Consider the following 24,188-nt stretch of genomic DNA (forward strand, 5'->3'; position numbering starts at 1 on the left):
AGCCGCGATCGCGCCACTGCACTCCAGCCTGGGCAGCGGAGCAAGACTCCTTCTCAAGAAAAAGGATGGAAGCAAGAGTTTAGTCACTGTCCAAATGGACAGACGGCGACGGTGCGGCGCGGGGGGTCCAGTGGGGCGCGCTCGGTCACCCCGGCCGCCGGCCTCACCCTCGCGGGTGGGAGGGCCCGGGCGGCGGCTCGTCTCGACGCCTTCACCGGGGCCCGCGGCCGCCGCCCACCCGCGCCCGCCGGTCCCGCCGCGTGGGGCTCCTCCCCGCCGCGCCCGCGCCCAGACCCGCCGCGGGCAGGACGGCAGCGCCCCGGCGTCGCGGAGGCCGGCCATGGCCGCGGGGCCGCCCGCCGAGCGGCTGCGCGACGAGGCCCGCTGCCCCGTGTGCCTGGACCTGCTGCGGGAGCCGGTCAGCGTGGACTGCGGCCACAGCTTCTGCCTGCGCTGCATCTCCGAGGTCTGCGCCCGCGCGCCCGGCGCGCGCGGCGGCGTCTACGCGTGTCCGCAGTGCCGCGGCCCCTTCCGGCGCGCGGGCTTCCGGCCCAACCGCCAGCTGGCCGGCCTGGTGGAGGGCGTGCGGCGGCTGGGGCTGGGCGCGGGCGCGCGGCGGTGCGCGCGGCACGGCGAGGAGCTGAGCCGCTTCTGCGAGGACGACGGCGCGGCGCTGTGCCGGGTGTGCGCCGCCGGCCCCGAGCACGCCGCGCACCGCAGCGCGCCGCTGGGGGAGGCGGCCGGGCGCTACCAGGTGACGCGGGGTCGGGGGGGACGGGGGGGAAGGCGAGGGGGGGACGGGGGGACGGGGGGGAAGGCGAGGGGGGAACGGGGGGACGGGGGGAAGGCGAGGGGGGAACGGGGGGGAGGCGAGGGGGGGACGGGGGGGAGGCGAGGGGGGGACGGGGGGGACGGGGGAGGCGAGGGGGGGAAGGGGGGGAGGCGCTGGGGGAGGCGGCCGGCCGCTACCAGGTGACGCGGGGTCGGCGGGGGGGACGTGGGGGGGGACGGGGGGGGAGGCGCCCTCGGGGGCGTGTGAGGCACCCTCGCCGTCGTGGCTGGGACCCCCCCCCTCGACCCCGCTCCCACCCCGCCCGCAGCGCTCCCGCCCCCCGCCAGCCCGCGCCCGTCCTCTGATTCCGAGTCGTCCTTAATCGCCGGCGTGTTTCACCGACGGGCTGTCAGTCACGCGGCCACGCACGGCAAACAGCAGCTTTCTTAACCTTTTTATTTGTTCATTTTGTTTGATTGTTTTAAATTAAGGTGTAGACCGTGTTCCCCTCAGCGTCTGTCTGCGTCTACCCATGTCTCCCTTGTTGTTTCTTCCTGATTTTGGCCATTTGAGAGATGTAGGTGCTCGGTACTTTCCAGCTAGACTTCTGTGCTATGCTCTTGGCTTTTTTTTAAATCCAGAAAACGCCATGCAGAAGATTGCTAGTGTAGCGTTTCTTTTCTTCTTTTTTTTTTTTTTTGAGACGGAGAGACGGAGTCTTGCTCTGCGGCCCCGACTGGAGTGCAGCGGGGTGACCTCTGCCCGCCGCAGCCCTCGCCTCCCGGTCCCATTTCAAGCCGGCCTCCTGCCTCAGCCTCCCGAGTAGCGGGGATCACGGCCACGCGCCGCCACGCCCAGCTAATTTTGGTGTTTTTAGTAGAGACGGGGTTTCGCCGTGTTAACCAGGCTGGTCTTGAACTCCTGATCTCGTGATCCGCCCACCTCCACTTTCCAAAGTGCGGGGACGACAGGAGTGAGTCACCGCCTGGGCCTCTACTGTGAGATTTCTCAAGGTGTTCTCTGTGTTTTCCCCGGTGATTCAGTGAAATACCATGTACACATTATCTGAACTCCGGAGCCTGTCGGTGAAAGCTTTCTCGGGCCGTAAGTTATTTTTCTATAGTTCCCGTCTTAACCAACCAGCAGGCCCAGCAAATTCAGCCGAATCGCTGTTGCCCTAACTGTGCCACATCCGCTCCCTTTTGCTGACAGTTTGTTTGGCCTGAGGGAGCTTTTCTCTATCTACAAGTGTCAGAGTGCCCCGTTCTTTGTAAACACCAAAACAAATGCCACTTCCCCGACTGGGTCAAATGGTATCATGAATTCTACTGTTATTTTATGTATAACAATTATAATGTTCACCTTTTAAAAACAATTGATGTGTATGTAGGATTTATTGAGTAACTTTGAGAATAGAATTTTTAAATTAAAATCCTGTTTTTATATGTATCTTTGTGGGTATTTTCTGTAAATAAAATACACACATTTACCTCTAGCGAGGGCCCTAACATTAAAGGCAAATTTAGTTCCCATTGTATTTTTACTTATTATAAGATTTAAAGTATATTGTATTTTTTCATGTGAAATAGTTAACCTACCACGTTTCTTCTGACCTAATAGTATTACTAATAATACAATAATAAACCCTTGTTTTATCATAATCAATAACTTCAGGAAGTTGAAATATCGAGATACAATAGCATCACTCTTCAACCAAACACCAATAGATGACATTTCATCTAATATTCTTCTCATTTACATCAGCCCAGTTTCAGTATATCCATTACAAGCACATTGTTTTCAAAATTAATGTTTTTTTGTAAAATATTCTTATCTATTGATGTTATTTTATTCCTTGTCATGAAACATTTTGTAACGTCTTTTAATTCTATCCTATTAATGTAAGTTTTTTCTCCCCTATTTTTAACATTTCAGTTATTCTATCATATATAGTGATGCAGTGAGCATACTTTTAGATAAATATTTGATTGTATCTGGCGTTAAAATACATTTAGGGAGGTAGACATCATGGCTTATGCCTGTAATCCCAGCACATTGAGAGGCTAAAATGGGACACTCTCTGGAGGCCAGCAGTTTGACATCAGCCTGGACAACATAGTGAGATCCCATCTCTACAGAAAACAAAATTAACTGGGTATAATGACATGTGCCTGGAGTCCTAGCTACTTGGGAGGCTGAGGTGGGAGGATCACTTGAGCCCAGGAGTCGGAGGCTGCAGTGAGCCATGATCGCATCACTGCATCACAACTGAGTGACAGAGCGAGACCCTGACTCTAAAACTAAAATACATTTGTTTAGTTTTTAATGATATTGAACATTTTTATGTGCTTTCTAGGGACTGTTTAAGTTGATCTTTGTATTTCCTCACACATTTGAGTGACGTCAGGTAGTGACTGACGTCAGGCATCTGTAACAGCTTTGGAATATCTTCCCAAACAGGAGGAGCTCCAGATGGCTCTGGAACTTGTGAGGAAAGAGATGGAGGAGGCCTTGACTCAGGAGGCCAGCTTGGGGAAAAAGACTGTCATTTGGAAGGTAAGAGCATGTTGCGGCTTTAGGAGGCTGTGTGTTTGAAGGATCCAGATTTGGATCAATAAGTCTTCAGGCATCATCCATTCTCCAGCACTTTTGTTCCATCTCTATAGTTGCTCAAGAAGAACATTGCGGGGCCATCCTGGATCATCCCTGTCCCCTCAAACGATGTGGTTCATTTTTGTTGTTTTGTTCTCTGTTGCCAGCCCGCAATCCAAATTATAATTCAGTAGCTTTACTAGCTTGATCTTACTGTGAAGTCCACTGCTGTATCCCTGTCACAGAGAATAGCATCTTATACTGTCACTACTAGTTTAAAAATATTTGTTAGGTGAAGGAAATAATGAATATTTCACAACTTTGTAACAGATGAAACTATAGCACAAGATGATCATCTTATATACAGGGAATAATCTGAACATGCAGCCTTTTTTTGATCATCTATACATGCACATATTTCATCTTTTTTACACCTCACCAGCTCTTTTTATTCCCTTAATGTTTTCTTTATGCACATGCGTATGCACACATGTATACACACACACACACACACACACACACACACACACACACTACACACAGTGATTCTCAATCTGGGGCAACACCTTCCCCCCAGATACATTTTGCAATATCTGGAGATATTTTTGGTTGTCACAGCTGAGGAAGGGTGGGTGCTGTACACCTATCATCTAGTAGAGGCAGAAATGCAGCTTAACACCCGGTAGTCCACAGGACAGTCCACATAACTTACAAGAAAAACTGATCTGTTCAAGATGTCTATATTGTCAAGATTGAGAAACTATATATAGAAACTGTGTGTACAGTTGTATACATTCATACAGTGTATTACATAATACAACATATATACAAGTAATAAGTTATACTGGACAGAATATTCCTGTTCTTTTTCCTTTTCCAAATGACCCTTCTTTTCTGATCACTCTATATATTTCTAGTTCTTTCCTTCTTTTATTTGAAAATTTAGTCTTATACTCCATCTTTACACAAATATTACATAAAGGCCTTTTTTTGTTGAGATGGAGTTTCACTCTGTCGCCCAGGCTGGAATGCAGTGGTGCGATCTCGGCTCACTGCAACCTCTGCTGCCTGGGTTCAACCGATTCTCCTGCCTCAGCCTCTTGAGTAGCTGGGATTACAGGCACCTGACACTGTGCCTGGCTAATTTTTGTATTTTTTTAAGTAAAGACGGGGTTTCACTATCTTGGTCAGGCTGGTCTTGAACTCTTGACCTTGTGATCCACCCGCCTTGGCCTCCCAGAGTGCTGGGATTACAGGCGTGAACCACCACGCCTGGCCATAAAGACTATTTTTTAACTACATTTTTCTACATTTCCTACATTACTAGATTATAATATATACATAGTGATAGGAAAAGATAACACTTATCCCAGAAGAAAAATGCGCATTATAGGTAAATAATGTACATAGTGGTAGGAAAGGATACAAGTTATCAATATTAAATAATATTGATGTTAATAACATCAGTACCTAACATTACTCAGATGTGTGAAGAAATAGTAAAACTTATTAATGTTAATACTGACAAGCTTGTTTATCAATATTATTAACAAATATTTTTAAACTAGTAGTGACAGTATAATATGCAATTCTAGGTGATAGGGGTATGACAATGGGTTTTACAGTAAGAGCAAGCTAGTAAAGCATAGTTTGGATTGGGTAGTGGCAATAGAGATAAAAAGAGTGAGAACAAATCTTTACACTATTAAATAATGTACATTATTGACATGTAATGTACCTAGTGATAGGATGTACATTATTGTGTTATTGATTAATAATGTTTGTTCTTTTTAGGCTGAAATACAAGTCCATTGTTTTCAACCCTGGCCTGACCACAGATCTATAAAATCAGAATCCCCATATTCTGAGATCTGAGATCCTGCATGCTTTAAGCCCTCTACCCATTATTCTTAAGTAGGGATGCTACTAAGATCCCTGTTCTAAGCCAAGTAAACTTGCATGATCGTTACCATCAAGAATGTATCCCTGTGAGCCAAGTACAGCAAGCACATGTTTGGTCAAAAGGTTTCTAAATACTACAGAACAACCTTTCCTCTTTCTCTATCTGCAGATATAGTTGTGCTCAAGAGGGTGGTGTGAAAGGAAGATGAATTGCAGGCAAATCGCTTCCCCCCACACCCTCCCTCACGCCCCAGGTATGACTCTACTCTTTTCTAGCGGCTGGGTTAATTGCCCCACCCACAACAGCCCAGCCTCTGATATGAAGAGAGCTTCTCATGTTTACATGAGTTACATCTTTCGGGAATCACCACATGGAATTCAGAGTTGACTGATTTCAGAAACAAGGTGAAGTCTTCTGAATCTCGTGATCTAGAAAGTGGTAGAAGGGGCCAGGCATGGTGGCTCATGCCTGTAATCCCAGCACTTCGGAAGGCTGAGGTGGGAGGATCACCTGAGGTTGGGAGTTTGAGACCAGCCTGACCAACATGGTGAAACCCTGTCTTTACTAAAAACACAAAAATTAGTTGGGCGTAGTGGCAGGTGCCTGTAATCCCAGCTATTCAGGAGGTTGAGGCAGGAGAATCACTTGAACCTGGGAGGTACAGCTTACAGTGAGCCGAGATTGTACCACTGCACTCCAGCCTGGGTGACATTGAGACTCCGTCTTTAAAAAAAAAAAAAAAAAAAATGGTAGAAGGAAGTAGAGATGGAAAATGAAAGGAAGGAGTTAAGTCTTAGGGGATGTTTAGAGTTTAAAAAGGTGATAGCTTCTGCCTTTTAGTCAAAGCAAGAAGTTAACCACGTTTAAAAACAGGCAAATGACTTCACCTACGAAGCAATATAACAATGTAATAAAACTGCATTTGTACCCTATGAATATATACAAAAAATGCAATCAGTAAAAACAGGACAGAGAATCCAAGGCATAGGTACTTTGAGGGAGCGATTTGCCTCTCAAACTCAGTTTAAAGTTAGTTTCTCATATACTCTTCTTGAGAGAAGAAAATCGACCAAATAAGCCTGTGACGAAGCATGTTCCTTAGGTCTATTCAAAAACTGTAGATGTGAGATCTGGGTAGCAGTCGGGATTAATTCCCTGACGTGAACTCTGAAACTGTGGCCTGAGCATCGCTTGGTTCTTTCTTGGCTTTGTAGAGAACGTTAGGCTTATGGTTGTGTTCACTATCACCATATTATGAAACAGCATTCATATTTTCTCATCTCTAGGCCTTTCTTATTCAAACAATTCTAGGTCTCTACTATTTCTTCAAGACCCAGTTGTTTGGAGTGGTTCTAGTGAGTAATCTACTGGTAAATGGTAACTTCTGTTGTGTGACTGCTCTATGCTAATCACTGTTCTTGCAGTTTAATCGATATTTAACTGTAATCCACGTATTCTTCCTTTCCCCACATTTTTAAAGAGATGGAGTCTTGCTCTGTTGCCCAGGCTGAAGTGCAGTGGTGCAGTCATCACTTACTGCAGCCTCGAGCTGTTAGGCTCAGGTGATCATCCCACCTCAGCCTTGTGGGTAGCTGGAACTACAGAGCTTACAACCATGCCCAGCTAGTTGATTTTAATTTTTTTAGAGATGGGGTTGCGTCTTGCTTTGTTACCCAGGCTGATCTTGAACTCCTGGCCTCAAGCAATCCTCCTGCCTCAACTTCCCTGAAATCTCACATTTTGTATAAGGTACTGAAACTTGAATATGAAAGTGCCTCACCCCAAAGCCTATGGCAAAATGGGAACCCCAGTCCAACAGTATTTTTTCTTTAGTTTGAAAACTTGGCCGGGCACAGTGGCTCATGCCTGTAATCCTAGCACTTTGGGAGGCTGAGGCCGCTGGATCACAAGGTCAGGAGTTTGAGACCAGCCTGGCCAACGTGATGAAACCCCATCTCTACTAAAAATACACATACACACACACACACACACACACACACACACACACACACAAAGTCAGCTGGGCGTGGTGGTACACACCTGTAGTCCCAGCTACTTGGGAGGCTGAGGCAGGAGAATCACTGGACCTTGGGAGGTGGAGGTTGCAGTGAGCTAAGATTGTGCCACTGCACTCTAGCCTGGGTGACAGAGTGGGACTCCGTCTCAGAAAAAGAGAAAACTCTACTGGGCTGCTGCTTATATGAATGGACTGCAGTCTGCCCATGTTGCTGGAATGCAGCCAGTCAGTCCACAGAGTTACAGAGCTCAGGAAACGCTGGACGCTGCCTTCTCCAGCACCATCCTGTACACAGCTGCAGGAGGCCAGGTGTGATGACGTGATCACTGTGTCACCCCAGGAGAAAGTGGAAATGCAAAGGCAGCGCTTCCGCCTGGAGTTTGAGAAGCATCGTGGCTTTCTGGCCCAGGAGGAGCAACTGCAGCTGCGGCGGCTGGAGGAGGAGGAGCGAGTGACCCTGCAGCGACTGCGCGAGAGCAAGGGCCGGCTGGCCCAGCAGAGCAAGGCCCTGAAGGAGCTGGCAGAGGAGCTGGAGGAGAGGTGCCGGCGCCCAGCCCTGGGCCTGCTGGAGGTGAGGCCGGGTGCCGGAGAAGCAGGCAGGTGTGAGACTGACGTGGGAGACAGGGACAGGGGCCCTCAGAGACAAACACTTTGGCACTTATGTTCTTTAGGAAACGGGCACCCTAGAATTTCTCAGAAGGCAGCTTATACACCCTAGAATTTACTCAGAATCATGAGATTCTAGAGAATTATATAGTTTGAATCTGGCACGGTGGCACATGCCTGCAGTTCCAGCTCCTACGGAGGCTGAGACAGGAGGATCGCTTGGTCCGAGGAAATTGAGACCAGCCTGGGCAACACAGCAAGACCCTCTCTCAAAAAACAAGCAAACAGCATATAGTTCATATTAAGGACTAAAGACTTTTTTAAATTAAAATTAATTTAATGATTTCTGAGAATGTAAGCAGCTGGGAAAAGGACAGGCTGCCCTCTGCTGGCGGAGAAGTGTTTCTTGAACCCTCACGGTCAGGTTGTCACGACAGCCCTGCAGTTTTTCAGCGATGGCTAACCCAGAGAGTCTGCATGGCACATTTCAGTGTCACAGCCAAAGGGTGAATCATGATTTACATTGTCCAGCTTGAGACTGTCATACTGGATTGTGAAGCAAACCCTTGTTTCCTGGCCCACGTCGCGTGCCCGTTCCCGGCACGGCGAGGAGGGGTCACGCGGACTCCTGCAGTTTGCTCCCAGTCTATTTGGGATTAGAGAACAGAAGGACAAGTAACAGTGAAAGGAAATCTTTGCTTTCAATCCTCTGTGAAGACATCATATGCCGGTGGACAGCGAAAGCCACAGTTGTTGATGAATCCGTGTTTGCTTGATAGAATCAGCGCCAACAGAAGTTTATCTGGGCGACTTCTCTTTTGGAGATGGAATTTTGCTCTTGTTCCCCAGGCTGGAGTGTAATAATGACATGATCTCAGCTCACCACAACCTCCGCCTCGCGGGTTCAAGCGATTCTCCTTCCTCAGTCTTCTTAGTAGCTGGGATTACAGGCATGTGCCACCAGCCAGGCTAATTTTTTGTATTTTTAGTAGAGACGGAGTTTCTCCATCTTGGTCAGGCTGTTCTTGAACTCCCAACCTCAGGTGATCTGCCTGCCTCAGCCTCCCAAAGTGCTGGGATTACAGATGTGAGCCACTGCGCCCGGCCTATCTGGGCCGACTCCTGTCTCCTCCCCAGTGACTCATTCAGGGAGTTCTAAACTAAGTGCTTCAGGCCCTCATTTAACAGCTGACCCACAGATTCTACCTTTTCAGACTTAGTTCTAGACACTGAAAGACCATGAATATAAATAATCGTAGTAATTGTCTGTATAATATTTACAAGTACAGTGACTAAACAGTAGTGGTTATGTGGCAGGGGAGCGTTAAATGAATGAATTTATAAAGCAGTTTAATTTGTTTCATTTTATCTTTTATATATATGCGTATATATAAATTATATTTTATTGTTATGTTCATTTCCTTGTTAGTAAACTAGAGTCAGAAAGGAGTTAATTTTCTAAATAGCAGATAGCAAATAAACACAAGAACTTTGACAGTTTCTTTCTTTCTTTTTTTTTTTTTTTTTTTGAGACAGAGTCTCACTCTGTTGCCCAACCTGGAGTACAGTGGTGTGATCTTGGCTCACTGCAACCTCCACCTCATGGGCTCGAGCGATTCTCCTGCCTCTGCCTCCTGAGTAGCTGGGATTACAGGCACGTGCCACTGCCCCTGGCTAATTTTTGTTGTTGTTGTTGTTGTATTTTTAGTAGAGACAGGGTTTTGCCATGTTGGCCAGGCTGGTCTTGAATTCCTGACCTTAGGTTATCCACCCACCTTGGCCTCCCAGAGTGCTAGGATTATAGGCATGAACCCCGTGTCCGGCTTGACAGTTTCAACAATAACACTTATTGCCTTAACTCACCATGTCTCACGTAACAACCTATTTAAATTTAGCAGTTTACCACCAAATAGATGTTACAAAACAAATTATAGGGAGGATAAATTCTTAAATAATGTATCTATTTTTTTTCAAAGGTAGGATCTCATTCTGTCACTCAGGCTGCAGTGCAGTGGCATGATCATAGCTCACTGCAGCCTCAGTCTCCCAGGATCAGGCAGTCCTTGTGCCTCAGCCTCCTGAGTAGCTGGGACTACAGGTGTGCACCACCATGCCCAGCTAATTTTGTAAAAAGTTTTAGTAGACGTGAGGCTTGGTTACGGTGCCCAGGCTGTGTAAAATATACTTACCTTTCCCTTTCTTCCCTGGTACTGATAAGCTACAGTTCACCCCCAAAGGCCAAGACCAAGGCCTGACATTCCTATACAGGATAAAGCAGATTTTTTTCCCTGCTTTTATGCCATCAGGACTTATCTGATTGGTGACTGTTTTAAGGAGGGAGGGGAAATGTATCCCAAATACAATTATTAATATAATAAATATATCATAGTTATATTTATTTAATAATCTACTTTGAGAAAAACTGTTGCTAGTTAGTAAAGGCTTCCTTTTTAAATCTACTTAGGTAACCTACTCAATATGAATGGCTGTGGTATGTTGGTTCAAAGAATTAGGAATTTGTAATTCTTATAAAGACATTTAGGGAAACATTTTGTGTCTTTATTTGAGGAACCTATCCCTGCCCCTCAAATAAATTCTACAAGTTCTTAGGATCTATTTTATCCTATTCTGTCTGAATTGCATGCAGAATGTTACTCTGCTACAATATCCAAGGGCCAGAATTATTAATTCAGAAAATAAATTGATAGATGTTACAGGAATTAACCTACATTTTGTGTGGCTTTAAAGAAAAGAGATTTGGCCAGGCACGGTGACTCATGTCTGTAATCCCAGTACTTTGGGAGGCTGAGGTGGGTGGATCACCTGCGATCAGGAGTTTGAGACCAGCCTGGTCAACGTGGTGAAACCCCCTCTCTACTAAAAATACCAAAAAAATTTAGCCAGGCATGTGGTGGGCATCTGTAATCCCAGCTACTCGGGAGGCTGAGGCAGGAGGATCACTTGAACCTGGGAGGCAGAGGTTGTAGTGAGCTGAGATCGCGCCATTGCACTCCAGCCTGGGCAACAAGAATGAAATTCCATCTCAAAAAAAAAAAAAAAAGAAAAGAGAAAAGAGTTTTATTGTCCCCTATAATTGTATCTTAATCGTTCATGTTTTCCAGTAATTTCTAAGGAAATTTTCATGGTGTCCCTAGTCTGACTGTGAAAGGCAATTTGGGGGTCCCGCTCATGCTGTTTGTGTTTTTCTTTCCTTTTCAGGGTGTAAGAGAAGTGCTGAGCAGGTATGTCTGCTTTCTGAATTGGTGAAGGGGTTGGGAGAGGCAGAGGAGCTGGTGGATAGCGCTGCTGACTTCTGTGGTTTCTGTGCTCTTCTCAGAAGTAAGGCTGTCACGAGGCTGGAAGCAGAGAACATCCCCATGGAACTGAGGACGGCATGTCGCATCCCTGGGAGGAGGGAAATGCTGAGGAAGTTCCAAGGTAGTTTGCACTTTAGGAATTGGGAATTCGGTGCCAGGGGTTTGCCTAGTGTTGCAGTGTGCCAGTCAGCCGCAGTGACCAACAGGACCTGAAGTCTCAGTGGCCCGCATCAGCGGAGATTTATTTTGAGAGTGTGCTGTTGGTTTGTTACTGGGTGTGGGGCCTTCTGTGGCACCTCTCCTCACTCTGGGACCCATGCTGACAGAGCTCCGCCTCCCTGCTGGTGCTGGGAGCCATAGACGGGGGCAAGGTTATTAAAGGGATAGGGGAAGAAGTTCTCTTTACAGCATCAATACAACGTATCACTTCTGGTCACCAAACTATGTGGGGATTTCTCCCACAAACAGCCAATCTGTTCTCCAGCAGATGCTCCAGCCAGAAGTCCTTCCCTGCCATTTGATTTTGACACTATCTACCTGGAGATGGCATCAGGTCCCACAGGTTGAGGGTTTAGTCCCACAGACTTACCCCACTTCAGATGCTGGTCACAAGCAGAGGTTGTGGCCTGTGGTTCTGACCAACTGACTGTAAATTGGGGTTCCCACCACCTCCTTCTTGAGTTCACCTGATTTCCTGAAACAGCTCATGGAACTCAGGGACACATATTCACTCACTTATTATAATGGGTGTTACAGAGGATACAGATGAACAGCTGGAAGAGGTTCATAGGGCGAGGTTTGTGAGAAGCGGTATGGAGCGTCACACCCTCTGGGCATGCTACCTTCAGAACCGCCATGTGTTCAGCTATCTGGAACTTCTCAGAACTCAGTTCTTTTGGTTGTTTTTGTTTTTGTTTTGAGATGGAGTCTCACTGGAATGGAGTGGTGCAATCTCGGCTCACTGCAACCTCTGCCTCCCAGGTTCAAGCAATTCTACCTCAGCTTTCAGAGTAGCTGAGACTACAGGCACATGCCTCCATGCCCAGCTAACTTTTGTATTTTTAGTAGAGATGGGGTTTCACCTTGTTAGCCAGGATGGCCTCAATCTCTTGGCCTCGTGATCCACCTGCCTCAGCCTCCCAAAGTGCTGGGATTACAGGCGTGAGCCACCGCACCTGGCCTCTTTTGACTTTTTATAGAAGCACTATGTAGACATGATCGATTAAGTCATAGGCCATTGGTTTATCAACCCTCCCTTCTCTTCTTCAGAGGTGGGTGGGGGCGTGGCACACAGGACTGAGAGCTTTCAGCCTCTAATCACGTTCAGAGGTGGGCAGGGGCGTGGCGCACAGGACTGAAAGTTTCCAGCCTCTAATCACGTAGCTGGTGCCCCTGGTAACCCACACGCAGTGGGGGGCTTTCTGGGGGTCACCAACTACAAGTCATCCTACTAGCATACAAAAGACACTTGTCTTTCTGGAAATTCCAAGGATTTTAAGAACTATATGTCAGTAAACAGGATGTAGACCAAATATATCCTTCGCAGTATCAATGGTGTGGTGACTCACACACTCCTCTTAAAGGCATCCATGCTGAATGGGGGCATGTGGCCTTCCTGAGATTTCATGGCAATGCCAAACTGTAAAGGAGACAGTGTAGAGGGCAAGGCAGAGCTTTCCCCTTTCCCTAGGAATGTTTGCTGAAAATCAGCTGACCAAAGACAAATAGGAACACAGGCATAGAAAAGTTGTAACATTCATAGCACAGTGGAACCGCAGGAGAATAATTACCCAGTAACTCAGTGGGACACGGATGCTTATGTACCCTTCTTTATTGGAGGAAAGGAAGATGGGGAGGTGTGGGTGATTTTAGGGAGATAGTAAATGACTTTTTTCAAGGATTCTTTGGGCTTGGTATACATACAGTGGCTTGGGACAAAGTCTGTTGAAAAGGTAGATAGTGGTTTGTGACTAAAGTTTGTCCAGGTGTGTTCACAGATTAAGTCTGTCTTCCTGCAGTATGAGCTAAATCATTTAAGAACACAGGGACTTGAGGCAGAATAAAGCTTCCTCCAGTGTGTGGTGGTCTCCAAGGACCTTTACTTTAAAATAGTGGGTTTTACCAGGGTGCCATATTTTAGGGTAAAATTCCCTGGTCTCCTTCAGTGGGAGAATACACCATGCCAGAAGGATGAGGATTGGTATATTCATGAAGAACATCAGAGTCACGGCCACCCATAGAGTCTATATTTGGTTAGAACAGTGGGTGCAAAACTGCAGTTTATCTCCTATTAGCTGTGATATGAGTAATGTTAGTCCCAGTAAATTTCCATTTTTCCTTGTTTGTCAAATGCTAAACAAATTGTTTGGAGGATAAAATGAAACATTTGAAAGCACCCCACCTCCTGAAAGTAATCAATATGAAAGCATTGCAGTTATCAATTAACAAGAAGTTTGGTTTAATTTACTGGCTGAGAATTTGACGATTTGCTTGAATTGGTCAAGAAAGCCAAAAATATTGTCAATTATTTTTATGTAGGAATAAGCAGGGTCACAAAAATTTAGTTTGTTCAGTCCGATTGTGTTATGCTTTAAAACAGTATAGATTCCGTATTTTTTAAAATTTCATTTTAAAATCTAATTTATCCCAAGTAATGGAGATAGACTATGTCTGAATGGTCACTTCACTACTTGCAGAGAAAGATTGTAATGTCCCTTTAATGAGAAAACCCATCTCCTCACCATAGTACCCATGTTCTCATGGGCAGATGAATATGTACTAAATGCCTGACTTGATTAAATTTATCATGGCACCATCAGACACAGTAACCTGATATCAATATTTATTTCTATTGAATGAAATAATCAATTGAATGTATTATTCATTTTATCTCATCCATTCTTTTAAACATTTGAATATATTATTCAACAACAGCAACAAAATACACTACAATCCATAGCGTTGTGTTGCAGATATTTACTTAATCAAAATACACAGACTGTAAGCGGATGATACAGGATATTGAAGAAAATAAAAAGGAGGGTGAAAAGGGTAACAAGAAGTTCTAGTTTTGAATAAGGTGACCAGGGAAGACGTTGGCCTGTAGCGGATAACCCAGCAAACGTGATCTGGAAGAAAGCATTCAGGCAGCAGAAATGAGCACTAAGGCCCGACATGGAGGATGGCAGGTGCGTTTCAGGAGCCGTGAGGATGTCAGCGTGAGGACTCTTTGGCAGAGTAAATGACAGGAGGGTTGGAGAGACCAAGGAAGGGCTAGATAGGCAAGCCACTCTGAGTATGATACTGTATCCCTCAGTGAAATAGGACATCACTGAAAGATGATTGGGCCAGGCACCGTGGCTTGTGCCTGTAATCTCAGCCCTTGGGGAGGCCAAGGTGGGCAGATCACTTGAGGTCAGGAGTTTGAGACCAGCCTGGCCAACACAGTGAAAACCCATCTCTATTAAAAATATAAAAATTAGCCCACACCCAACTACTTGGGAGGCTGAGGCAGGAGAATTGCTTGAACCCAGCAGAAGGAGGTTGCAGTGAGCTGAGATCGTGCCACTGCACTCCAGTCTGGGCAACAAGATTGAGGCTCTTTCTCAAAAAAAAAAAAAAAAAAAAAAAAAAAGAAAGAAAAATAGTTTGGACTAATGTTTTGTGAGGATCACTCTATATGCTTTCTTGTAAGTAAATTACAGAGAGGAGAAGATTGCATGGGAAAAACAGTTAAGGGTCTTTGGAATAATTTGGTAAGAGATGATTATGTTGGAACAGATGTTATTCCTGAAGGTGCCGCAAGATGTACAGATTGTTGTTCTATACTGAAGGCAGAGCTGGTAAGATTTGCTGTTGAATTATATATGATATGCCATAAAAAAGAACAGCCAGGAATGATTCCAAGGTTTTGGATCTTGCAAACTGGCAAAATGTGATTGCCACTTAAACTGGTGAGGAAAGCTTCAGTTGAAGCAGAAGGAGGAGGTTGGGTTTTGGACACGTGGATATTGTGATGAGCGCTAAATATCCAAATATTGGTGTCAGGTAAACAGATGAATGTACGATAGGCAGTTTCAGGGTAAAGGTCAAACCTAAGGCCGTGCGTTGAGAATCAGTGCCTGATTCCATGTGAATGGAAGTCTATCAAAGCGGTGAGCCAGCCAGGCCCCGGGGAGGTAGGGAGTGAGCTGAGAGAGAAAGAAAAGGTCCAAGTCTTGGGACCACAGGTTTCTCCAGTGGTGGTGGACGAGGGGAGGAGAAAGCAAACAGGGCCAAGGAGCAGCGGGCAGAGAGGAAGGGGAGACGTGGATGAGTGTTGTCTTTGGAAGCAGGAGGTTTTTCGGACAAATGGATTCTCAGTAGTCTTGAGAGCTACAGAAAAATCATTTAAGATGAACCTGACAAATAGCCGTTCATCAGCGTGGAGGCCCCTGGGAAGACGGACATGAGCAGTTGGGGTGGAGCGTGGTCATATCATGATGAAGAATTGAGTTTAGGAGAGAAAGGGTCGGGAGAGGAGTGGGATATAGACCACCTGAAAAGCTGTCTCACCGTTCTCTTTTGTTAGAAATGACGCAGACAGGTGTGCTGGAGCAGGAATGGCATGGGGACACATGACCTATGTTAAATGCACGCTTCGTGGAGGCCTACCTCCCAGCCTGTTACTCATCTCTAGAGTCTGGAAAACCACATCAACTCTTCGACTCTGAATCTACTCTTGTGTAATGCAGGGATGACTGTGGTGACTCTCAGGGTGGCTGTATGAGTTAATATAAATATTGCACTGGGCAGTTATGTGACCACTCAGGTTGGATATCAAGAAGACTTTACTAGGCTGGTCGTGGTGGCTCACACCTGTAATCCCACTGCACCCCCAGACTGGGCAACAGAGCAAGGCTCTGTCTCAATTAAAAAAAAAAAAGTTCACTAAAAGTGTTGATAGAGGTAAATAAGTGTAGTGGCAGTGGCAGCAGTGGGTAGTAGCATGGCAGTAGCAGTAGCAGTAGAAGGAGTATTTGTTCTGATGTTAAAAACCAAACGATATTCACGTGTTAGTCTGTTTTTGCATTGCTATAAAGAAATACCTGAGGTTGAGTATTTTGTTAATATAAGGAAATGTGGTTTATTTTGGCTCATGGTTCTGTAGACTGTACAGGAAGCATGGTGCTGGCACCTGCTTCTGGCAAGGCCTCAGGAAACCTCCAGTCATGATGGAAAGCAAAGGGGGAGCCAGTATATCACATGGCAAGAAAGGAAGCAGTGAAGTGGGGGGCTTCCAGGCTCCTGTTAAACAAGCAACTCTTGCAAGCTGAGCCACATTTCAACATGAGATTTCGAGGGGATACACATCCAAACCATATTGTTAATTAACTTGCTACTTATGAGGAATGCTTATAAGGAAATCCACTGAATATTTTACATTCTCCCTTCTTCCTTGAGTTTCATATCTAGACATATTTATTATGTATATGGGCCAGATGTCTCATCAGTCTCGCTGGGACTTCACAGTATCAATTTTTTAAATTGTTATATAACAAGTCACTGCAAGCTTAGCTGCTTAAAGCCATACGATTTAATATCTCACAGTTCTGGAGACAGACATCCAGGTAGGCTCAGCTGGCTCCTCTGCTTCCTCTGGTTTCCTCGAGGCCCAAATATGGCTGTTGACGAGGCTAGGCTTCTCTGTAGGTCTGGGGAAGAATCTTAACCTCCGAGCTTATTCAGATTGTTGGCATAATGCAGTTCCATGCAAAGGCAGTACTGAGATTCCTGTTTTCTTGCCGGCTGTTGGTTGGGGGCCATCCCAGCTCTGGAGAGCACTCTCAGCTCTAAAACTCACTCACCTTTCTCCTCATGTGACCTTTCCCTCTTCAAAGCCAGCAAAGAGATATCAAATCCATGTCTCATTGACCTTTCCTGCTGCCACCAACCCAGTAGCCAGAGAAAACGTTATGATTTTATAGAACTTGTGGGATTAGATTCGATCCACCTAGATAATCTGTCTCTTGTCATATAATGTAACATAGTCATGAGGCTAACACCAGGGTGTGAAGGTCGTGGGGTCCATCTTAGAATTCTGCCTACCACAGTAATATAATCTTGACAGTAGTGGATTTCATGTTAATAAAACTCTCCTATAGATTTTAAGAAAAAGAAATCCCTAAGGGGTTTATACATTTTATGTTAAATGCAGAGGATCCTCCTACGTGTACCCAAATGCTTTGGATGTAAGCCAGACATGGTGGTGTGCACCTAGAGTCCCGGATACTGGGGAGGCAGACACAGGAGGTCCCTTGAGTCCAGGAGTTTGAGGCTGTAGTGTACCATGGCTGTGCCCCTGAATACCTCTGAACTCCAGCCTGGGCAACATAGTAAGACTCTGTGACACACACACACACACGCACACACTCTCACACGCTAGATGTAAATGAAACCAAATGATTATGCACTTGCTTTGTCAGCATCACTAATGATTTTCACTGGGGAAGTTAATGAGTTCTGAGTTATGCAGAGGAAACAGTGGAGTACACCAGAAAGTAATACAGAATAATGAAGTAATAAAGAATATTTCACCTGTAAGGTGAAATACTGGTTTGTTTTCTCTAGGAGTTATTAGAGAGAGAAAAGTGGGGAACTGTGGGACTGTTCTTTGCAGTAGCTTCCGGAGTTTCTGCCAGTCCTTTCTTTCCTTTCACCTGCTCCACCAAATTCTTTCCACAGTGGATGTAAAGCTGGATCCCGCCACGGCGCACCCTAGTCTGCTCTTGACTGCTGACCTGCGCAATGTGCAGGATGGAGAACTATGGAGGGATGTCCCCAGCAACCCTGAGCGATTTGACACGTGGCCTTGCGTCCTGGGTTTGCAGACCTTCTCATCGGGAAGGCATTACTGGGAGGTGCAGGTGGGAGAAAGAGCGGAGTGGGGGTTAGGAGTCTGTCAAGACACGATGGCCAGAAGAGGGGAGACCACACCGTCTCCCGAGAACGGGGTCTGGGCCCTGTGGCTGCTGAAAGGGAATGAGTACATGGTCCTTGCCTCCCCGTCAGTGCCTCTTCTCCGACTGGAAAGTCCTCGCTGCGTTGGGATTTTCTTGGACTATGAAGCCGGTGAAGTCTCATTTTACAACGTCACAAGTGGATCTTATATCTACACATTCAACCAGCTCTTCTCTGGTGTTCTTCGGCCTTACTTTTTCATCTGTGATGCAACTCCCGTTGCCTTGCCACCTATAACAGCAGCAGAGTCAGAAAATTGGGCATCCAGGGATCATTTAGATCCTGCTTCTCATGTAAGAGATGATCATCTCTAAAATTCTGTTCCCAAGATGCAGTCATAGCCTAGCCAACGTTCCTGGAGCGGGTGAAGGAGTCAACATGCTAAGTTTTAACAAATACCCCCATTTAGGCCAGTACTATATTCCTTGTTGCTGTGGAAATATTTCCATGGGACAAAAGAAAGAATATGAAATATTTACATATGGGAAGACTATAGAGCATAATGATTTTAGAAATGGAGGCAATCTTAGCCTCTATTTCTAGATCACACTTTCTTGATGAGTCTTCCTTCAGTTTAATGACCTTTGATTGCATAAGGATTTCTATTCATTCGTTAACATTTTTATACCTTTTAATATCCTTTTATTCCAAATCTTCCATGTAAGAATTAACGTGGCAATTCTTAAATGGATTCAGAATGGTCTGATACTATTCCAGTATCACATTCATAATTCTGTTTCTCCTCCTATTCCTGATTTTCCTCCTCATTCTCTCCTTCCCCCTCTATCTTTCTGTTTCTCTCTCTCTCTCTCTCTCTCATTCCTTGTTTCTTACCTCTTATTGTTTAACCTGTTGTTTCCTTCTAAATTAATATATTTCGAGCCATTCCTTGATACATTCACATTGCCTATGATGTTACTTAGTTACTTTAAAAATCCTTTTTATTCTGGAACTAATTTTTAAGAACTATGAAGCTCATTCCTCTGAATCTAATATCACTGACTCCTAGACTTTTTCCTTTTTCTTTGGATACACTCTAAATAGAATTTATCAGAATTTTAATTCAACTTGTTCTTTGACCTAGACATTTACTAGCTATAAGACCTCAAGGCTGGGCGCAGTGGCTCACGCCTTTAATCACAGTACTTTGGGAGGCTGAGGTGGGCAATCACAAGGTCAGGGGTTCAAGACCAGCCTGGCCAACATGGTGAAAAATGTCTACTAAAAAAAAAAAAAAAATAGAAAAAATTAGCTAGGTGGCAGGTGCCTGTGATCCTAGCTACTAAGGAGGCTGAGGCAGGAGAATAGCTTGAACCCGGGAGGTGGAGGTTGCAGTAAGCCTAGATCACGCCACTGCACTCCAGCCCAGGCAACAGTACGAGACTCGGTCTCCAAAAAAAAAAAAAAAAATCTCAAACAACACACCTGTCTTTCTTTCAGCTGCTTATTATGGTTCCTACACATGGAACAAATATACTGGCCTCACAGTGTTATAGTGTATACTTAAGGTTATAATTGATATTGCTGGTTTGAATTCAGCCTTTCTATTTAAGTACTTTATGATGATGATGATGAAATGATGATAATATTTAACATTTTTAAAGTAGATTCTGTATCTTTCCAACAAAATTCTTAAAAGTTATTGAAGGCTAACCTTGCTGCCGCCTTTATATCAGTATCTTATAAATAATTGCTACACAAGTGCTAAAATGCTTAAACGATAAACGCTTCAATGCTAACCAAATATTTATTAATCGCAAATTATTTAACATTATCTGGTAATAATCTGCAGAAGGTTTAACTTTTCCTTCTCAATTTGAAGTTCAAGATACTTTTCCAGCGAGATTTTTTTTTTTTACTGACATCCTTAGCTTACCTTCCAGTTATATTACTGATGTAGCTTTCTTTCCAGATTTTTTTAGTTGTCTGATCATGAGCGAACACTTCTCTCTGTCTCAGCTTTGCAAACAGAGGAAATAACGCATCCGTATGTCCATCTTGCTCGTGTTCCGCAGACCATGCCTCCCCTAGGTCTCCCTCATGCAAGGTCCATGTGGAGAAGATGGGCCTCAGCTCGGCAGCAGCATCCCTTCCCACCGGGACGAGGAGGGATCCCTTCCATGGGGCACCACCCACTCACAGAGACGCCTTCCACTCTTCACAGGGGGAAACAAGAGTCCCAGGAATATTCTGGTCTCAACTGTCTCCCTTGAATCTTGTCTCACTGTGCATTTTATTATGGTTTCAGTCAGTCAGTAACCGAAGTGAGTCTTCATCTCTTACATTCGGTTCAAAGAGCTTTGCCTGTCTCCTATGATGACCTGTCTCTTTCCGTCTCCAACTCCTAAAAGATTTCCACTATTTCCTCTGGAATTTTGTTTCATGACCAGCAAAATCCTCTCGATCCATACGCATTTCCTGGCTTTCCCTATCCTTTCCTCTGAATGCCAGCTCTCCACTTGACATCAAAACAGACATTTTAAAGTCAATATTCCTAAAACTTAACTCCAATTTCCCCCCAAGTCTCCCCACTAACTACAGCAACAAAAGCAACAAACACCACAGGCATCTTGTCACTGGATGGCAACTCCATTCCTTTGATGCCGAGGCCAGGCGTCTGACGGCGTCCTCTCTCGATTTCTCCCACCCGGGTCCAGCCCATCGGCAAGCCCTGCTGGTCCTGCTTTCAGAACATGTCTAGGGCTCAGTTGTCCTGGCCGCCCTGCTGCTGTAACTGTGGTCGGAACTTCGTCCTGCCTGTCTGGATTATGACACTCGTTTCCTCACAGTGGTCCTGCTTGGGCTCTACGTCCTTCCACTCCCATTCTCTACAGCAGCTGGGCTGATCCTTTTAGCACCCTAGGATGTGTTGCCATCACAGTGACTTAGAAATGATATGCCAGGGCCGGGCGCGGTGGCTCATGCCTGTAATCCCAGCACTTTGGGAGGCCGAGGCGGGTGGATCACGAGGTCAAGAGATCGAGACCATCCTGTCAACATGGTGAAACCCCATCTCTACTAAAAATACAAAAAAACGAGCTGGGCATGGTGGCGTGTGCCTGTAATCCCGGCTACTCAGGAGGCTGAGGCAGGAGAATTGCCTGAACCCAGGAGGCGGAGGTTGCGGTGAGCCGAGATCGCGCCATTGCACTCCAGCCTGGGTAGCAAGAGCAAAACTCTGTCTCAAAAAAAAAAAAAAAAAAAAAAGAAATGATATGCCAATATGTGAGTATAAATATTATTACATTAATAGTAACATGTACAAACATGTACTACAAAAATCACATAAAACATTGAAAATATGCTATGTAATATCAATATTAATATGATATTGTTTTGAATTAAATATTTTATTGAAATTAATTTTACTGCTTTGATGTACCTGCTAGAAAATTCTATATTATGTTTTATATATATTGGACAACCCTGCACTCGGGTGTTCGAATCAACTAGAAAAGAGGAAGTAAGAAGGGAGTAGGGATGGCCATGATTATTCTTTCAGGAAAGAGAATATCCCAAACACTCGTTTCATGGCACCCAGCACTTCCTTATTCCTCAGGCTGTAGATGATGGGATTGAGCATAGGGGTAAGGATGGTGTAGAAGACTGCCAGGATCTTGTCTTCGGATGGTGAGTGGAGATTCCTGGGCCGAAGATAGGTGTAGACAAAAGGTGCATAGTAAAAGATCACTACAGTTAAATGGGTTGAAATGGTGGTGGAGGCCTTTTTTCTTCCCTTTTTTGAATGCGTATGGTAGACAGCAAATAGGACTCGGCCATAGGAAGCAGTGATGCCAAGGAAAGGAAAGAGGAGAAGGCAGCTTGTACTTAGAAAAACCATGTATTCATAGACCCAAGTGTCCGTACAGGCGAGAAGCAACATGGCTGGGATGTCGCAGAAGAAATGGTCAATGGCTCTAGACCTGCAGTAGGGAATATGGAGGGCATAGACTGTGTGTGCCAAGGAGTTGATGGACCCCAGCGTCCAAGAGCCTCCAATCATCTTCACACACACACTTCTACTCATGCGGATGGGATAGTGGAGAGGGTGGCAGATGGCCACGTAACGGTCATAGGCCATGGAGGTCAGGAGTAAGCCTTCAGAACACGCCATGGTCAGGAAGAAGCAGCTTTGCACACCACATCCCAGGAAGGAGATGCCTTTCTGCCCGGAAAGGAAGTTGTATGCCATTTTGGGGGTGGTGGTGGAGATGTACATCAGGTCCATGAGGGAGAGCTGGCTGAGAAGAACGTACATCGGCGTGTGGAGACGAGGATCCACGTGGATGAGGTGAATCATGGCCGAGTTACCCACCAAGGCCAGAAAGAATATGAGCATGATAAGGCACAGGAGAAATATGCCAGTTTGATTTCGGGGAAGCAGACCCAACAAAATGAAATCATTTGACGTGTGATTCCATTTCTCCATGAAAACTCTCTGCTGTAACTGTGTTAAAAGAGGCACAGAAACAACAGCAAAGCAGAAAACATGAAACACAACAGAAAAACAAAAAGGAACTGACTTTATCAATGTTTGTTTAGAATGAGTTTTTTCTCCTCTAACTGCAGGTTTTGTTGAATCGATTTCTAGATCTTAACAGAATGTTCCCTTCCCAATTATTTCTGATAAGCATCTCAGCAAGTCATAGATATATGTGTGGTTTTCCAGTATAAAGTCTAGACAAGTAGGCAGAAAAGATAAAGAATATAACTAAAACATTCTTTTCTAGAGAACTCCTGGCCAGTCGCATCACTCATGAGTTATCAACAAGTTACAGGATTTGAGAAAGGCAGGGATACCTACATTCTCCAGTGTTTTAATCTAATAGGGCATAATCACAATGGAAACTTGATGTATGACTCAGAAATTTTCTATATGCTTACATAGTCCTCTTCTTTATCTTTAATTTCTGGTCTTTCCTCCCCAGCTGACCGTACTCCAGACAGATAAACCTTGATCCTCTCCTTGATACTCTGCCTTTCATATTCCAGACAGGCACTTCTGTGCCTTTCCTGAAAATGTGCCCACAATGTAAGTCACTCCTTGAACTGTAAGGGCTTTGTATGCCCAATAAGATCCACCTTAACTGTAAAGTATTATTTAAATATTCTATCTTCCCTAATAAGATTTTCAGATATTGAAGACCTACAGAATGCAAAATCAAATGCACGGATAGTCAGTCACATACAATATTATTTTCTTCATGTAAGTAAATCACTCAAAATAAATGTCAGAGATTACATAATAGGTTTATTTTTTAAAAAGTATATTTGCCACAGCTGAAAGCAATTACTAGTGTCATAATGGAAAGGTAACATGAATAAATATTATAAAATTATAGAGGTCATATATAATTTGTAATAATATATATAACATATAATCTGTATAATTTTATAATATCTGTTACCTTTCATATATATGTATGTGTGTATGTACATATCTACCTATTCTCTCTCTTTCTATCCTATATATAGGAGTCTTTGATGTACCATACATTATTTCAGCTGTTTCTCACATTATTTATTATAACCTTTCCACAAAACCAATTCTGTGAATTTAGGCATCTCATCTTCATTTTCAAGTATTTAAAGTAGTATTTAGAGATGTAAAGAATAACCTTCTCAAATACTGTTAGTGATGGAATTAGATTTTGATCCTGTGTAGCTGCTTCAAATTTCTAGTCATTTCAATTTTACCCCAAATTTAGTAATTATTTGGTAAATGCCTTTCTGTGTGCACATTATCTCATTCAACTTAAATTGTGTGATCATTCCTCTTCTGCAAAAGATCAAGCCTGCATCGATTTTCAGACTAGTTTCGAGCATACGGAGGTTAGAGGGATGTTCACTTTCTGTTCTTGTAGTCTGGTTTTCATTACTGTACATGATGGCAGAGTCAAGCAGCGTACAACTATAAAACTGGAAAAGCCAGTGTGAGCAGGAGGACATTTGTGATTCATGGCTTAAGTATGTCTTCCTATT

The 24,188-nt window shown here is 44.7% G+C and overlaps 2 protein-coding genes across 2 annotated transcripts; one reads left to right on the plus strand and one right to left on the minus strand.

The window, feature by feature from the left end:
* The first annotated feature begins 340 nt into the window (after positions 1–340).
* TRIM58 (tripartite motif containing 58) lies at positions 341–21,569 on the plus strand. The gene is made up of 6 exons (XM_039464327.2): positions 341–754; positions 3,233–3,328; positions 7,625–7,855; positions 11,110–11,132; positions 11,228–11,328; positions 17,931–21,569. The coding sequence occupies exons 1-6, from the start codon at positions 341–343 to the stop codon at positions 18,518–18,520; spliced, it is 1,455 nt and encodes a 484-aa protein (XP_039320261.1). The 3' UTR covers positions 18,521–21,569.
* Positions 21,570–21,696: 127 nt separating this feature from the next.
* On the minus strand, positions 21,697–22,635 carry LOC101032226 (olfactory receptor 2L13). Its single transcript, XM_003935296.4, has one exon. The coding sequence runs from the start codon at positions 22,633–22,635 to the stop codon at positions 21,697–21,699; it is 939 nt and encodes a 312-aa protein (XP_003935345.3).
* Between the last annotated feature and the right edge of the window lie 1,553 nt (positions 22,636–24,188).

This window comes from Saimiri boliviensis, chromosome 14, assembly GCF_048565385.1.
Source record: "Saimiri boliviensis isolate mSaiBol1 chromosome 14, mSaiBol1.pri, whole genome shotgun sequence".
Taxonomy (NCBI): Eukaryota; Metazoa; Chordata; class Mammalia; order Primates; family Cebidae; genus Saimiri; species Saimiri boliviensis.

What these genes read in the sequence shown, in the direction of transcription:
- TRIM58 (XM_039464327.2), top strand. Translation starts at nt 341, where the DNA reads ATGGCCGCGGGGCCGCCCGCCGAGCGGCTGCGCGACGAGGCCCGCTGC. An exon ending in AGGCGGCCGGGCGCTACCAG is followed by an intron (nt 755 to 3,232) that starts GTGACGCGGGGT and finishes CTTCCCAAACAG; the next exon opens with GAGGAGCTCCAGATGGCTCT. An exon ending in AATGCTGAGGAAGTTCCAAG is followed by an intron (nt 11,329 to 17,930) that starts GTAGTTTGCACT and finishes TTCTTTCCACAG; the next exon opens with TGGATGTAAAGCTGGATCCC.
- LOC101032226 (XM_003935296.4), bottom strand. Translation starts at nt 22,635, where the DNA reads ATGGAGAAATGGAATCACACGTCAAATGATTTCATTTTGTTGGGTCTG.